Source organism: Capsicum annuum, chromosome 2 (genome assembly GCF_002878395.1).
Source record: "Capsicum annuum cultivar UCD-10X-F1 chromosome 2, UCD10Xv1.1, whole genome shotgun sequence".
NCBI classification, from domain to species: Eukaryota; Viridiplantae; Streptophyta; class Magnoliopsida; order Solanales; family Solanaceae; genus Capsicum; species Capsicum annuum.
In genome coordinates, this window is record NC_061112.1 from 112,318,263 (window position 1) to 112,334,868 (window position 16,606).

The following is a 16,606-nucleotide window of genomic DNA, read 5'->3' on the forward strand; positions in this document are numbered from 1 at the left end:
TCTCACTATCGTTCGACGCCACAACCCACGTTTGATATTCAAATTGAAGAATCAAATCGAACCAAAGTTGCAAAAAAATTGAACTGAGCCAAAATTATTTCAATTCGATTTCGATAAATTGAAAATTGAAAAATCGATCAAAATTCACAAATCGAATCGAACACCCATCCCTACTCATATGAAACGACCCTTTGTTGAGTCTGCAAATCAATTCAAACTTCATCCAGTTCTAACTTCCCAAAAATACTTGTAAATCTATAGCCAAATACTAACTTTATAATTCCTTCCACCTGCTCATTTTATCTATTGCATTGAATTTCCATGGTTGAATAAATTAATGAGCAAAATTTTGATTTTAAGAGTAGGCAAACTTGTACTAACGTCCCTTTTTTGGGGGCGCTATATTTTTGTATAAGTAGTCTTTAGTACTTTGGACAGTAGTCCTTGGAAATGTCTTATTTATTAGTTTCATATTTTTCATTAAATATCTTTTACATATATTTTACGCTACGTTATTGTGATGGGTTCCTTTCCTGCACCCGAAGCATAGCGAAAGTTTTAGTGCATGAGTTTCTCTTTTTTTTTTTTTTTTTTTTGTTAACGTTGCCTTTCTTTTTCAATGCTACTTTGATTATTTTTAATATTTTTATAATAATGCGTAATCAGGTAGACAAGTATGTCACACTTATCTATATAAATTATGAATTGTGGTGAGTGGATAAGATTTTTTCACCCTTGACTTTTCATGTTCAAATTGAGTATGAAAAAAACATGTTCGAGAATGTTTTTAATTTATAATAAATCTTACGCAATGTAAATTCAAATAATCAAAATTTCAATAAATATATCGCATATCGGGTAAATCTTTTAAAAAAAAACATCAGATTTGATGAATCAAGTGACAATATGCATGTATCACGAACTTGGAATATAGATGTCATGGAAGAAAATTAAAGAAATTATTAGGAATATGAATAAAAGTTTTCCTTAAGTCAATATGGAAAATATTTAAGATACTTCTTATTTGGAATATGAATTAAAAGTTTTTCCATAATAGATGGAAAGTAAATATGGTATAAATTTATTTGCAGTGGGACTCAAATGCTTCTCTGCTATATAAATATCACCCATGAATTCTTTTTATTTTGAAGAAATATCTTACTTCAAGAATAGAATTATTTATCACAGCAAACTCGACAGTAAAAAAAAAAATTCAAGAACTCCTTTTCAGGTATTTAAAACTTTCAGTTTTTATTTATTCTAAATAAATTTAAATAAGTTATTTTTGAAAGCTTTTACATGATTTGAACATCAAATAATCCTTCTATGCTTTTCTTTGTTTCTTTATCAAAAAAAATCCGTAAAGCAAATTGCAAGTCAACAAATGAATAGGATGGCACAATCTCTCCAATTATTTTTAATCATTTTCAAGTTACTTATATAAAATATACTTATTTAAAACAAAATCAAAGCACGATGTTAAAAAGAATTGATACGTCATAACAAAATCAAATATTTTTATTAGGGGAATTATTAATTTTTAGTTTTCAAAATACGATAAGATTTTATTTTTGTTTTGTTTATCTATTTTTTACTTCAAATTATGTTTAAATTAAATTAAATTTTATTTACTTGACTTAGGTTTCAAATTTGTGTTTTGTCTATAGGGATTTTCATAGTATACGGAATATACTCTCCCATTTCAAAATAGTTGGTCCTTTTTTATTTTGCACTTCCTTTAAAAAAAAGTATTTATTAAGAATTTATTTTACCAAATTAATCTTATTAATTATACTGTAAAAATATAAATTTGAGTGAATATATTTTATTTAGTTATTTAATATTGAGAGTAGTATTGGAAGAACATAATAAAATACTCTTGATTTCATAAAAAAAGATAATTAAATTAAAATAAATATTTTTTTAGAAAGAGGACCAACTAAAACGAAATAAAGGGACAAATGTGATGGGTGTATTTGAGATAGTCATATTAAATGCGTGTTTAATGTAACTAATCCAAGTTTAAATTCATGTAATTATGTCCATTATTGCTTTTAATATTCAATCTTACAGCAGTCAATGCTAAGTCAAGCAGTAGTTGATAACTCTTCACCAATAATCTTCTTTTCCTTGTCCACTACTTCCAATAACCTTCTTTTCCTTGTCCACTACTCCATCCAATTCGTTAAATACCAAAACTACCCTCAACCCCAACAATAATGGAGACACACAAAATGTGTATTCTTATTTTGTCGTCCAGAGTAGTTATATATATGACGGTCTCCATAGGATTAAAAGGTAATTTGCATCAATTTATCCGTCATTTCCTCTCACTTTCTTATTATTTTCTAAAAATAATCTTTTTCCTACGATTCATCGATGTTTCTGGAATAATCAAGATCATTTCTCATTTCCACGAGACCTTCAAGTCTTTATTCTGTACTTATCCATCACTTTACCATTTTCTCCTTTCTTTGTCCCTTCTTTAAACCCTTTTTCGTCATTTAACTTATCCTTAGCTTCTACTCTTTTATACCTTACACACTGTCTTCACTCTTATTTAACTTGACAACTAGACATTCTGCACATCATTATTTCTCATCTTTTTATTACTCAGAAAAAAATTAGTAAAAGAATTGAGTGTTGTAAGTAGAAAAAATGGATCGACGTGGTGGAGGCAGCGGCGGCAGAGGTGGAGGTAACCGTGGTCGTGGACAAGGACAAGGACGTGGTTACTATGAACAGGGACAAGGCCGTGGTGGAGGTAGGGGTGGGCCCCAGATGGGTGGTGGAAGAGGTGGGGCCCAGACTCCACAGCAATGGGGGAACCAGCCAAGGGGGGGATCTGGTCAGTTTCGTGGATCTCCGTACAATCAGTCCGCAGGTCAAAACTATCCAGTTAGTCAGAATCCGGGTCGTGGTGGTACTTGGGTCAACCAGCCTGTCCAACGTGGCGGCTTCGGTACTGGTTGGGCCAGGCCAGCACAACAGCAGCCTCAGCAGGAGGTTGTGCATCGGCCTCCTCCTCCTCCTCCTCAGTCGTCTGGTATAAGCTCACACCTTTCTTTCTTGTTACTTAGAGTATATGTTTTGCTGAGATATGTACTATTACAGTTTGATCTTGCTCTGATGAGTTATAGTGTAAATGATGTATGTGACTCCAAGTAAATAATTTTCATTTGCAAGTGCTTCTTATGAAGCAAACCTCGATTTTCTTTTTTATTTTCCCTCTTTATTTGGAGAGCCTTGATATCTTGCTATCTGCTTTCATTTAGAAAACCAAAGCAATTTTTAGAGATGGTATTTGATTGTTGCGGATTTGGCTTTGTCCTTTAGCTACATTGGTCATACTGTTTCAAATCACTAATCATCAGTTTGGGGCTTCTTTTTGTGTGACTAAAACATCGGTGTTTGATAACCAACAGAAGTTCGAACTCCGCTAGTTGTGATGGTTTGGCTTTAAGATTCTTGGTCAGATGGAAATGATTGTTTTTTGTGGCTCACAGCTCACTTGTTTTCTGCAAATAGCTTTTGATGTTGTTACTGATTCATTCTTACATGGTATGTTCTTTTATTTTATGTCTGCATAAGTACACAAATGATAAAATGCACTGTATTTTTGTGGACAGATCCTGTTCAAGTTGATCTGGGGTCCCTGAGTATTAAGGAACGGAATCCATCATCTCCTCCAAAAAGTAACATGGAAAAGCGTGTACCTGTTGCTCGACCTGATACTGGAAAAATTGCTGTTAAGTCAGTTAGACTGCTTGCTAATCATTTTCCTGTTAGATTTAATCCCCAGACTACCATAATGCATTATGATGTGGATATTAAACAAAACTTTGCTGGCGAGAATCGGCCTGTGAGGAAGTTAATAAACAAGTCTGATCTGCGTTTGATAAGAGAACAGTTGTCTGCGGATAATCCTGCTCAGTTTCCCATTAATAAAACTGCATATGATGGTGAGAAGAACATTTTCAGTGCTGTTCAACTCCCTACTGGCTGTTTCACTGTGAATTGCTCTGATGGGGATGATGCTAGGGGACGTTCATTTGACGTTACCATCAAGTTTGTTGCTGAATTAAAACTTTGCAAGCTGAAAGAGTATTTGAGTGGAAACCTGTCCTATATTCCTCGTGATGTACTACAAGGAATGGAATTGGTTATGAAAGAAAATCCTTCCAGGTGCAGGGTGTCTGTAGGTCGTTGTTTCTACTCTAAGGAGCACCAGGCTGAACATGATTTTGGCTTTGGGGTTGCTGCATATAAAGGTTTCCAGCAGAGCCTAAAGCCTACATCTGGAGGGCTTGCATTGTGTTTAGATTACTCAGTTTTGGCACTCAGGAAACCTATGCCAGTGCTAGACTTTCTGAGGGATTATATTGGAGAATTTTCCGAAAATAATAATTTCGGAAACAAATGGCAAGTTGCAAGTGATGCATTGGTTGGTTTGAAAGTCAAAGTAATTCATCGTCGTGCCAGTCAGAAGTTTCTTATTAAGGAGCTAACTAAACGAAAGACTCGTGATCTTACTTTTCCCCTTGTAGATCCAGAAGGAAAAGATCCCCCAAGGGAAGTTTTTCTTGTTGACTACTTCAGGGATAAATATCAGCGGGAGATTAGGTACAAAGATTTACCTTCAGTAGAGCTTGGAAAAGGTGATAAGAAGAACCAGGTCCCGTTGGAATTGTGTGTATTGGTCGAGGGACAACGGTATCCTAAGGAGCATTTGGATAAAAACACAGCCTTGTTTTTGAAGAACATATCGCTAGCTCGACCCCTAGAGAGAAGGGAGACAATATGTGAAATGGTACGGGCTGAAGATGGGCCGTGCGGGTATGTGAACTCCTTAAATTTCTTTTGTACCTTAATATGTTCTACTCTGAGAATTTGATGCTTCCTCTTGAATTTCTTCGTTTCTCCTAGAAATGTAATGTTTGTGATACTCATTACAAGTTCTAGTCAATTATGATGCTTGTTGATCTTTTCATCATGTTGGTTCTATTATTTGCTCGTGTTATTCTATGGGTTGAATTCTTGTCTTGGGTTTCCTTCATTGCTTAAATGCCCTCCTTGAAGTACAAGTGGAAATGTTACGAAATTATATTCCGGAACTCTTGTCATGTTAATTATTGCTCATTTTTAGTCGTTTATGTTTGTTTTTATGTTTGTTATATTGTTATTTGTCCTAGCTCTCTATTTCATCTGAGGTAGGGGTATGGACCGTGCACGCTTCACCCTCCCTAGACCCCACCTTGTGGGAAATACACTGGGTATGATGTTGTTGTAGTCATTTAATTTGTGTGTGGGTTAATTTTGTAATCTTGTGTTGGATTTCTTTCCTTGCTGTAGACATTTCATAAATTACTTGAGTTTGAACCATTCATCATCTATGCAATGCCACCATGAATATGTTGATGATATACTAATATATGGTATTAGCAACTTTTGGTAAAGACTTTCTTCTAATTTTAACTTGAATATTGTAGGGCTATCACCCGTAATTTTGAGATTGGAGTTGATACGAACATGACCCGTGTTACGGGCCGTATTCTTCCTCCCCCTGATTTGAAGTTAGGCGGTCAAAGTCGACTTCCTGTGAATGATAAATGTCAATGGAACCTTGTTGGGAAATCTGTGGTGGACGGCAAGGCGCTTCAGCGATGGGCATTGATAGATTTTAGCTCCAAAGAACGCAACCCCAACTTTAGGCTACGAGCTGATGAATTTGTCTATAGATTGAGAGATCGGTGCAGAAAGTTGGGGATCAATATGGATGAACCTTCCATAGAATATTTTGGCAGCATGAATGAACTCTCTGTCGTTGGTAAGGTTGAGGATCTCCTAAAAGATGTGGTTAATGAAGCTGACAAGAGAGGTAAGGGGCGACTTCAAATGATTATTTGTGTTATGGCAGCAAAGCACAATGGATACAAATATCTTAAGTGGGTCTCTGAGACCAAAATTGGCGTTGTAACCCAGTGTTGCTTGTCTTCTAATGTCAACAAGGGACAGGATCAATATCTTGCAAACCTCAGTATCAAGATTAATGCAAAACTTGGAGGCAGCAATATGGAACTTATGGAAAGACTTCCTAATTTTGGTGGTGAAGACAATGTCATGTTCATTGGAGCTGATGTTAATCATCCTGCTGCAAGGAATGTGACATGTCCTTCCATAGCAGCTGTTGTTGCCACTGTCAACTGGCCAGCTGCTAATAGATATGCCGCTAGAGTTTGTCCTCAGGAGCACAGGACTGAGAAGATTCTGAATTTTGGAAGCATGTGTGCTGACCTACTTAAGGCTTATGCTCGACTCAACTCGGTTAAACCGAACAGGATTGTTGTTTTCCGTGATGGTGTGAGTGAGGGTCAATTTGATATGGTACTCAATGAAGAGCTGGTTGATTTGGCAAAGGCTATATACGACAATCACTATCAACCAGCAATCACTCTTGTTGTGGCTCAGAAGAGACACCATACACGACTATTTCCCGAGGGCGGTCCTGCGAATGTGCCTCCGGGTACTGTTGTGGACACGATAATTGTTCATCCATCTGATTTTGACTTCTATCTTTGCAGCCACTTTGGAGGGTTGGGTACCAGCAAGCCAACTCACTACCATGTTCTATGGGATGAGAACGGTTTCAATTCTGATCGATTACAAAAGCTTATATACAACATGTGCTTCACTTTCGCGCGGTGCACTAAACCTGTTTCGCTTGTTCCACCAGTTTATTATGCAGACCTTGTTGCCTACAGGGGACGGATGTTCCAAGAGGTGCTTATGGAGATGCACTCTCCGGGGTCTACAACTTCATCCTATGCTGCTTCATCATCATCATCTTCATCAACTGCCTCATTCGAACAAAGATTTTATGATTTGCACCCTGATCTGCAGAACATAATGTTTTTTGTTTGATGACAGCTACCATCGTGTTGTGCCTGATTGCAGGCACCTTTCTGTCTGAGATGACAAACCCCTAAGCTTTTTGGTCTCCTTCACCATTCTCAGACTGGGAAGGAGATGGTTGTCTACATTTTGGAGATGCCCATTTCCAAACGCATTTGAACCTCCTTTCTGTCGAACCTTGCAAAGGAGTTTGTGCGTGAATCTAATGGGATTTCATGCTGCTTTTATTTCTGCCGTGTCTTTTATTTTCTATGGTACTCACTTTCAGAGGTGTGAGTTCTGGGGAGTGAGTTTGTCCATTGTGGTGTTAATGGTTTGACGTTTGATTATGTTTTTTTACTTTGGTCTCTGGAGGTCACTGCCAAGTTTGTCTGTACTCTGTGTTTATATTGTGTGATGTGTTTTATTATGTATTCTGAGACAGCAGTTGAATTTCATTTAATGTATTTGTGTTTGTGCTACATTATGTCTCTTCATCTGTCATTTAATGTGGAACTACTGGGAAAATTGACCACCCAGGTGTTGACCTCTCATAGTATCACATTCTGCAAGTTTTACAATGGAGGTCACAAAGGCTGTACAGGGTTTTTCACGGAAAAGGACTTTTTGCTTCTTATGGTACTCTTACGTGTTAACTATTTAAGTGAGATTTTGAGCAATTTGGAACATTTCCAAGGATATGTATCCAAGCTTTGTGAGACAAACTGGTATGTACTTCAAGTGTTTGTTTTGAAATTGCTCCTTCTCAAATACTCCCTCCGCCCTATTTTGCTCGTACATAATGTTTATATTTTAATTTAAAGAAAAAATAATTAATACTAAAGATAAAAAAGGAAAATAAAATTGTCTTGGAAAATTGGGGACGGGACGGAGGGAGTAATAATTATATATCAAACTACAATTGAGCTCCATGAACGTCCAATTGTCATTTTTAATCTATTTTTAACGAGGAACAAAGGCTGTTGCTCCTTCAAAAGTAGCAGTCATGAAATGTAGACATGAACAGATGTTGCACTCCATTTGGAAAATCCCCAGATAATATGCCTGCCTTTCGAGTTCAATGTTTTATCCTCAGAAAATTCTTTAAACCCTCACTTTACAATGTTGTTTTCAAGTTTTGCAACAAAAGTTACAGTGATATAATAATTGCTGCTTTTGTATTGTAGAATTGCAGGCATCATCTGTCTCTATAGTCTTTGCCTAAGTATCTGGTCATCTAAAATGAAGAATTGAGCACCTTGTGAAGGCTTTTAGTAACCTTTATAGCAATGGAAAAGCGAAGAACACTTGGCTCGATTAGCTAACATCTTTTACAGCAAAGAAAACAAGATTTTGAGACTACATTGTTTCTTTCTGATATTCTTTCGATTTTATATGGATGATTCATATCAATCTCAAAACTGGTCAAATTCTTTAATATGCTCTCAACCAGTTGCCTACTGCTGCGTGTTTTGTGTCGATTTGGCTTTGGCAATACTCGCTTTGCAATCGACTGAAGTTAATGAATACTCAAGAAAGAAGCAGCAGCATCGCGGTTGAGAATATTTATTACTAAAATTATCTTCAAGGAGAGCTAATATATAGACATCCTTTGCATCATGGACATGTACAAGGTAGAATGACTAAGGTGCTGAAGAAAAAATAAATTGTTAAGGTACATTAAGCTGCTGATGCCTTGAGCTTCTTGAAATAATTGAAATAAGCTCCTTTGCTGTCCATGTAACTTCTGAGAGTTTATGTAGATCACTTATTAGCTCCTTATCCAATGGAGACAATTTTGCCAAATAATCTGAATGAAAAAAAAAAAAATCAATTAGACCAAAACTCCGTGAAAAATGTTGAAAGAAGTTTCAGTTTTCTCTAATGCTAGAGTGTTTATGATGGTGGAGCATACAACTTTATTAAGGCTAAGATTTAGTATAGCTTGCGAAATCCCATACCTGAATTGTTTGCCAGTTTGAGTAATGAAAGTGAAGCAAGAACTCTTTCTTCTATAGCATTATTGTACTTCAATAACTTCATCAGCTCGGGTATCAGCTCCGAATATATTAAAGATTGAACTCTTTTATCTTCAACGAAACAGAAAAAATTGCTCATCCAGGTGATAGTAACTAGGCTTGCTCTTCCTAAACAGGGAATTCCATTGGCTATTGAATCTACAAGACCAGCAAACAGCCTCTTGTTTCCACTGTTAAGCAGCACTATTGCTGTTTTCCTTTGCCAATTTCTTGTTGCCTCCTCCTCTTCATTCTGAACTTAGTTGAACCACTAGGTGAATTCGAGTTATGATTAAAGTTCAACACGGAAAAAGGGCAATGAGAAGGGGAATTTACCATGTCCGTGTAGCTGTTAAGGATGAAGTTTTTGCCAAGATATGAATCCCCAGCGTTTTCGTCATAGCCTGCTTCTTTTAACAGACATTGCTCCACTACTGGCTGTCCAGCATAGGAAAAACAACTCCCTAATATAAGTAGAGCTCTGGCTGATTGTACTTGGACTTTTTCGTTGAATACTTGACAGTCTAAGGCTTTTGTCATTTCTTCTATTACTTCTTGTCTATACACACTGTACTCGTTTGGATCTCCCTGCAGCATGACTGCAATTAAATGAGGATCTCTTTCTGTGAATGTGGGGATTTTTTCTTTCCCTCTTCCGAATGTCTCTCTGAATCATATAATAATACAATGAAAACGGACTTACCAAAAGATCAAGCTGCAACAATATGGCAGCGACAATGGGGCGTTCTTCTTGATGAGCTCTTTGGAGATAGAGCAGCAAAATGGGCAAGGGGTTAACCATTCCCCATCCACTTAGTAGACCACGTAAGAATTCTATTCTTTGAATTTGCCTGTTGTTTCATGCAAAATTATTTGTTCATTTATATGCAAGAAAAAGAAGAAGATTGCATATGAGAGCTAATCAAGAAAAGCTTACTTGTCAATGCAGAGAAGCTCCGTTAGAAATGCAAAAACATGTCCGCGAGCATTTTGTTGGTTCTGAAGCAAAAGAAGGGGGAGAAGACAATCTTTATTCAAGTTCTTGGCAAGGTAATGCCTACAGCTTCCATCAGATTGAACACAATAATACATTACAGAAGCCACTTTATTCTTTTCTGAGACATCTCCTGTTTCAACTCTTCTGAGCAACAAGTTCAATCCCCCTAGTGAAATGACTTGCCTACAATTTTCAAAATTCTTGTCTTCGTCAAAACCAGTAAGAAGTTGATCAAGCAAGTAATATGCTGCCTCTTGAGGATTACGTTGAACTGTGAATAACGTCTGCAACTGATCCGCGAATTCCAAAACTCGAAGTACTAATGGAATCCACTCACTTGATATCATCTGTTTTGCCTTTGGCTGCACTAGGTAAAGTAGAATTGCAGCCTTGAGAAACAGGCTGCTACTTCTCAATAGTCTCAAGAAAATATGAAGCCGTCGATCTGCGTTCAGAATGATTTGCCCATTCGTCTCTTTCCTAGTGACTAATTCTGCTAAGATTGAGACGGCTAGTTCCAAGATCTCATCATCTTCTGATGCAAACAAAACGTTCACAATTCCTTCGATCACCGGAGTTGTAGACAATCTCTTTGCAGTCTCAGGATCTCCATGAGAATCAAGCCAAGATTTTGCCACCAGACGGATGGCCAGTTCACACTCACTTAAGCTATCCGAGGAGCAAATCGCAAAGATAGCTCTACTTAGATCATTTGAAACAGAAGGAATGATTTTTTCTTCCTTTCCGATGGACACACTGCCAATACTGTTTCCTTCTCTCAAGCACTCCACAGGATCACTTTGACAATTGAAAAATCGGAAGTGGTCTGATCTTTTATGAGTATGATCCCACTGATCATGTTTTGGGGTTCTGTTACTTTGACTGGATGATCTTCGATGAACCACTACTTTTTTCTGTCAAAGTCGAGAATTTATTAGAACTCTTATCTTACCCTTTAAAGAATCAACAAAAGGTAATATGTAAAGGATTCTAAGGTCACTCACTGGAGTATAATTGCCTTGCTTAAAGTCATCTCCAATGGCTGAAATCTTCTCCTCTTCTTCCTCTTCATAGTCCAAAATTCCATTTCTTGCAGCATCCATGGATTTCCTCTCCATGATCGGGCCAAATACAGCACGATATCTTCAGGATAACGAAAAAACCATTCAAGCTTAGAACTATCATATGGTACATAAAAAAGAAAAAGTTCTACAGTCAGTTGTAACTCAAAATATGTAAAACTTACAGTGATGAGTTGTTCTTGACGGAGGAATTGGAAGTGAGAGAATCCATAGAACGTCGTCTTGAAGTCGAATATCCCACTTTAGAAGGCAAAGGTACAGAAGGAACAGCAGGGGCTTGGGCACCAACCTTGAGCCATTGTTTATAGTAAAGAGCAAACTTTGTTGTACCATTATCCATGTGGTCATTATAGAGCTTGTTTAACGCTTTCATCTGCTTCTCCTTATCAGCGTAATCCGAACTCGAGAGAACTTCGAGCTCTTGTGTATGCCAAATCTTGAGATGAAGAAGGTGAGGAAGAAACAAATGCTCCCAAAGCTCAGGAAGCAATTGTGTCCGAGCAAGATATGGTGAATCAACAAACACCTGGAGGAGATGCCTAGCTGCAATTCTGTCATTCTTTTCGAGCTTGTAGACGATAGATAAGTAAAGCTGTGCACAAGCAGAGAGATTGGAATTGGGAATTCCACAAGTTGAGCCATTTCCAGAGTTGTTGGACTCCAAAGATGCCACAATTGTCAATAGCCTAATGGAGTATTGCAAAGACTTCACTTTAACTCCCCTTTCAGTGTAATCAATGCTATCAGCTAATCTCTCTATGCTCTCAATGGCCAATTCTATATCTGCAAAAATCCCATTATCCGAATGACTCTTCTTTCGCGCAAAACAAGCGTAGCATTTCTCCTTAATGGCTTCGCGAAAATCTCTGTCCCTCGAATACTGTCCTACAAAGCCACTAAGTATGGAAACCACTGCTCTAATAGCAATTTCATCAATAGCAGGCTCATCCCTTCTTGGATTACTGCCTTCAACAACATGAGTGGACTTTACATTGGATTTTTGTGATGAGTGGACTGAAGAAGTTGTTGTCGAAAACTGTCTTCGGGTTTTGTTCTTGGAGAAATCCAAGGATGATCTTCTGTCATGGCAAACGTAAATAGGCAGAGCAATGCTTGACTCCTCTCTGTCTTTGAACTTGACTTTTCTGTGAGTTCTTGCAGGTGTTCTTTTGGTACTCTCAAAACCTTCATCAGCTAGCAATTCTTGAAGAGAAGCCATTGGAATAAAGTTGATTGGATTGTGAACAAATGGTGCAGTGACATTCTTTCTGAACTGTACAAGATAAACAAACAAAGAAGGAAGAATCTTAATAACTCATGTCTACATGAACTTTCACCTTGTCGACGGGGAGTCAGGTGGGGGCTCACGAGTCCATCCAACCCCTTTCTGACGAAAAATAAACCGTTGAGAAATGGCTACAGTTATTTGTTATGTTGCATAGCAAAATGTTGAACCCCTTTTGCGTCTCCGTGTGTTTACTTCTTTATATTTTAAATCTACTTATCGGTGAGGTTTCAATTCCACATCATCGTGTAATTCCCTCTCGATTCCCCCTACCCCAATTACAACTGGTTGATAAAAGCCACAGAAATGAAGACAAGAATCAATGGGCTGGTTTTCCAATAATTTTGTTAACTTTACTAGGCACTAACAGTTACACTACTTGTGTTAAAAGTCACTTCTTTTTCCCCCAAAGGACACGGCAAGAACATACTTCATTAGAAAGGAAAAAAGAAAAGATTAGTCTAACCTCAAATTAGATATGATTTGTACAATATTTGAAATTTTAGAAGCAGCAAGTGTTTGGTTGAAAACTCATTCACCTCAAAAAGTTGATAGGAGGTGAGAAATATAGTGTTGAAAAATATTCTTACACGTGATATCACTTTCTTAGTAAAATAAATGAAATGTCCTTAACGTAATTTGCAGGAAAATATGAATTTAAAAGTATTTTTATTTTTATTTTTTGATGAAAAAGGCCAACTGTGAAAATAGAAAAGAGAGAGAATTAGAAGTTAGTATGTTTTAGGAAAATCGACAAATCCAAATATTATCAAAAATCTTAGGGATGAAATCTAGAAGACATGATTTAATAAAAAATACTTGTAAACTAAAATATCATAAGTTTGAGATGACTAACTTATGACTTTTAATTTATTTTGAGTTATACACACTTTTAGTGTTTACCAAAGTCAAAACATATTTATAAGTTACTTCACCCTCATGTTAAGATGAATAAATTAATGCCTCACTTGGAAATGATATAGAAACAAACATAGAATTAAATTTCTCAATATAAATTAAAATATTTTCAATAACATGTTCTCACTTTGCTTTTCTCTTCATAAGTCCTCAAATTTAGTTGTGAAAAACCATTGTGTTACGATGATTCACCAAATATATTTTTAAAAAAGAAAAGAATAACGAGAGATAATGATGCATCTTCTTTAGTGTAATAAAACTTTCATTTCCATGAAAGGATGAACACACTTGATCTGAAAAAAGGAAAACCAAGGGATGTGTAAGTTAAAAAATGTGGTTGGAAATTTAGGGAGCTATGGATAAAAAAAATATCATATATTAGGTTCATTAAATATTAAAAGCATAGATGTGGTTGCTCAAAGTATGAGACAAAAAAACAGCTTGTTTTGAAGCTGAAGGAGCACATGAGCTGCATTTTTCCATGGGGTCCTCTTCAAAGATCAGATATATGTCAACTAGTCCTTCTTTCCACATTGCAAAATTTTAATAGTATAAAGGGCAAAACTAAGAGAAGAAAAAAAAAAATCTATCATTATTAAATTATTAGTTTTAAAGGGAAAACTTTGGGACCATTGTAGAGAATGTCTGCCCAAAAATGCTGACTGCTTTAATCAGTTTCTTACCATCAGATGTGGAGTTTGGAATTTTAATTTATGAACTTTGAACTATAATTTTAGTTATTTACTGAAATATGACTAAATTATTTGTTCGTAAAGTATGATTTATAAAAATACAAGATGTGAATTAAAGTTATTGAATTATATCGAATCTATAATCACAATTATTTATTCATTTGAATGTATAATACTTTCTTCGTCCATCTTTACTTGTTCATATTGAACAAATATTTCCTCCATTCATTTTTATATGTCCACTTTTTTATTTTGACATATCTAATAATATTTGTCCTCTTTATAAAATAAATAAATAATTTATCTATTTTTGTCCATTTAACCCTTAGCATTAAGTGCATTCACTATCTAATGTATTTTTTAAAGCATTAAATTTATTATATTCAAGAGAATAATATGGTAAAATTATCCCTATCATTTATTTTTTTCTTAATTTTCGTGGCATAAAAAAATAGACAAGTAAAAATGAATTGATGAAATAATAAATAAAAACATAATTTTACTATGTTATCCCAGTTAATTATAAATAATCTAATATTGAGAAATGAATAGAACACTTAATTAATAACAAGGATAACATAGGAACAAAATGGTAAATTATCTCTTGTTTTTTAAATTGGACAAATAAAATTAAATAATTATTTTTTAATATACGGGACAAATAAAGATAATCGAAGAGTACACTTTACTCCCCCGTTTCAAAATAGTTGGCCCTGGTTGATTTGACACTCTCTTTAAAAAAAAAATATTTATTAACCGTATTAATTATGTTTTAAAAATATTATACATTTTGTTAGATATTTAATGATAAATAGTATTAAAAAAATATTCTTTTCATTTCATAAAAAGAATAATTAAATTAAAATAAATATATTTAAAAGTAGAATTAATTATTTTAAAATAGAGAAAATACTATTTTCTTCGTTCGATTTTACTCGTCATAAATTGAGACGACACATTTATTAAAAAATAATGATTGGTAGTATGACTTTACAATATTGCTCCTATGTGCCACGTTTAAATAAAGTCAAATTTCAACATTGATGGAGTAATTCTCTCTTATTTCAATAATACCATTTATTGAGTAAAGCAGCAGCCTTCTACGCTTAAGGAATAGTTCATATGCTTCTTCTTCTTTTTTATTGAATTCCAACAAAAAAAATATTTTCTTTAGTAAAATTGTAGTAAAAATATTTGAAGGAAAACAATTTAAACTTCTGCATTATACTAACATTTTGAAGTTTCCCAACAAATATTTCATTATAAAAATGTTATAGTAAAATGAGATTCAAATATCAATGGATACAATACAAAGTGTCTCTTCTCCTTCATTAAGAAATTTGTTCAAATCAATTTCGTCTTCTGTAACATGCTTAACTTTTGCCTTGAATCCTCGTCTGCTTGTATTTGATCTTCATCTCCCCTGGCTTCAACAATTTTTAAATCTTCAATCAGTTTAAGTGAATCTTCTACTTTGATATTTGTTGAAATTTCAAATATTTTCACTAATATATTTTTCTAAAAATTACACAAGTATACAACTTATGTTTCCAATATTACAAAAAATCCCGATCCCTAAACATATTACAAAAATCCTAACATATATACAGAATATTATGTATATGTCGGCTATGTTATGTATATTAATAAGGAGAGAGAGTAAAGTAATTAAAAAAATGGGAGAGAATGTAATTACTTCCAAAAGGATTGGTATTTATGTTATTTATACTATATTTTTTGTATCTTTATTTATTTTTTAGAGCATAAAAGATGCTCGTAAATTTTTTAAGAATAATATTTTAAATTAAAATATTCCATGTTATAGGAATATATTTTTATGAATTAATGAATGGTTTAAATACTTTATCAATTTTTACACTATTAATTTGATTTTTTGAAACTTCAAAAAGTCTTAAAATATATTACAAGGTTGATTAATCTAATACTACTAGAAGTAATTAATTAAGTGTATAATAGAAAAATATTTATCTATCTTGATTAATAAAAATTAATAAATAAAAATAAAAATTAAATTAAAAATTAATGACGAGTAAAATCGAACTATGACATTATTTGAGGATTCCTTTTTATAGAAAGATTGGGAATTCTTGCATCTGTCTTTGCGCTCTTGCCACTTCATTATTTCCTTTTTTGGAACTTGGGTGGGCTCTTATATGGTTACCATTGAATGATTGATAGCTTTTCGAGTTGCAGAACTCTGAATTTTACAGAAATCAATTTCTTGAGCATACAATTATTGAAAATTTCAGCAAAATGTTCACATGAATCTTCTATGAATATTTCTTTTTTCTTATAATTTTTATTATATTATTCCTTTTGATCTAAAATAAATAAATTTTTGGATCAATACACATCTATTAAGAAAAAGAAATTAGGACATAAATTATGTTTTACTTTTTATTTTCACCCTTTAGATATTATATCAAACTATTTTTATAATTTTAGCCACATTAAAATAAAGTCAATTAAACTTCTTGAAACTCATAACTTAAAAAGTGTAAATAAAGAATTAAATTGGAAGAAACTTTAAAAATTCAATTATTTTGGACGAGGATGTAGGAGACGAAGAAGCATATACTCCCTCTGTTTCGGCATAAGTGAATTATTGGGTTATTTATTGGTGTTTCAAAATAAGTGAATCATTGAATTTTTTTTCAAATTTGCCCTTATGATTTGACAACCAATTAACTTTTGAAAAGGTA

At 34.3% G+C, this 16,606-nt stretch overlaps 2 protein-coding genes across 2 annotated transcripts; one reads left to right on the forward strand and one right to left on the reverse strand.

Moving 5' to 3' along the window:
- Positions 1-2,407: 2,407 nt before the first annotated feature.
- Positions 2,408-7,373, forward strand: LOC107858973 (protein argonaute 2). Its single transcript, XM_016703810.2, has 3 exons — positions 2,408-3,046; positions 3,630-4,836; positions 5,490-7,373. The coding sequence occupies exons 1-3, from the start codon at positions 2,659-2,661 to the stop codon at positions 6,919-6,921; spliced, it is 3,027 nt and encodes a 1,008-aa protein (XP_016559296.1). The 5' UTR covers positions 2,408-2,658; the 3' UTR covers positions 6,922-7,373.
- Positions 7,374-8,441: 1,068 nt separating this feature from the next.
- LOC107858974 (putative E3 ubiquitin-protein ligase LIN) lies at positions 8,442-12,774 on the reverse strand. The gene is made up of 7 exons (XM_016703811.2): positions 11,153-12,774; positions 10,911-11,049; positions 9,847-10,820; positions 9,613-9,760; positions 9,246-9,497; positions 8,853-9,162; positions 8,442-8,701 (listed from the first exon to the last, which is right to left on the reverse strand). Exons 1-7 carry the CDS (start codon positions 12,205-12,207, stop codon positions 8,562-8,564), a joined length of 3,018 nt encoding a protein of 1,005 aa, XP_016559297.2. The 5' UTR covers positions 12,208-12,774; the 3' UTR covers positions 8,442-8,561.
- Positions 12,775-16,606: the final 3,832 nt, after the last annotated feature.

Coding starts and splice junctions, on each gene's coding strand:
- LOC107858973 (XM_016703810.2), top strand. CDS start 2,659: ATGGATCGACGTGGTGGAGGCAGCGGCGGCAGAGGTGGAGGTAACCGT. Junction 3,047..3,629: donor TCCTCCTCCTCAGTCGTCTG/GTATAAGCTCAC, acceptor TTTTGTGGACAG/ATCCTGTTCAAGTTGATCTG. Junction 4,837..5,489: donor GCTGAAGATGGGCCGTGCGG/GTATGTGAACTC, acceptor TGAATATTGTAG/GGCTATCACCCGTAATTTTG.
- LOC107858974 (XM_016703811.2), bottom strand. CDS start 12,207: ATGGCTTCTCTTCAAGAATTGCTAGCTGATGAAGGTTTTGAGAGTACC. Junction 11,050..11,152: donor GTCAAGAACAACTCATCACT/GTAAGTTTTACA, acceptor GTTATCCTGAAG/ATATCGTGCTGTATTTGGCC. Junction 9,498..9,612: donor TGTTGCAGCTTGATCTTTTG/GTAAGTCCGTTT, acceptor GTCATGCTGCAG/GGAGATCCAAACGAGTACAG.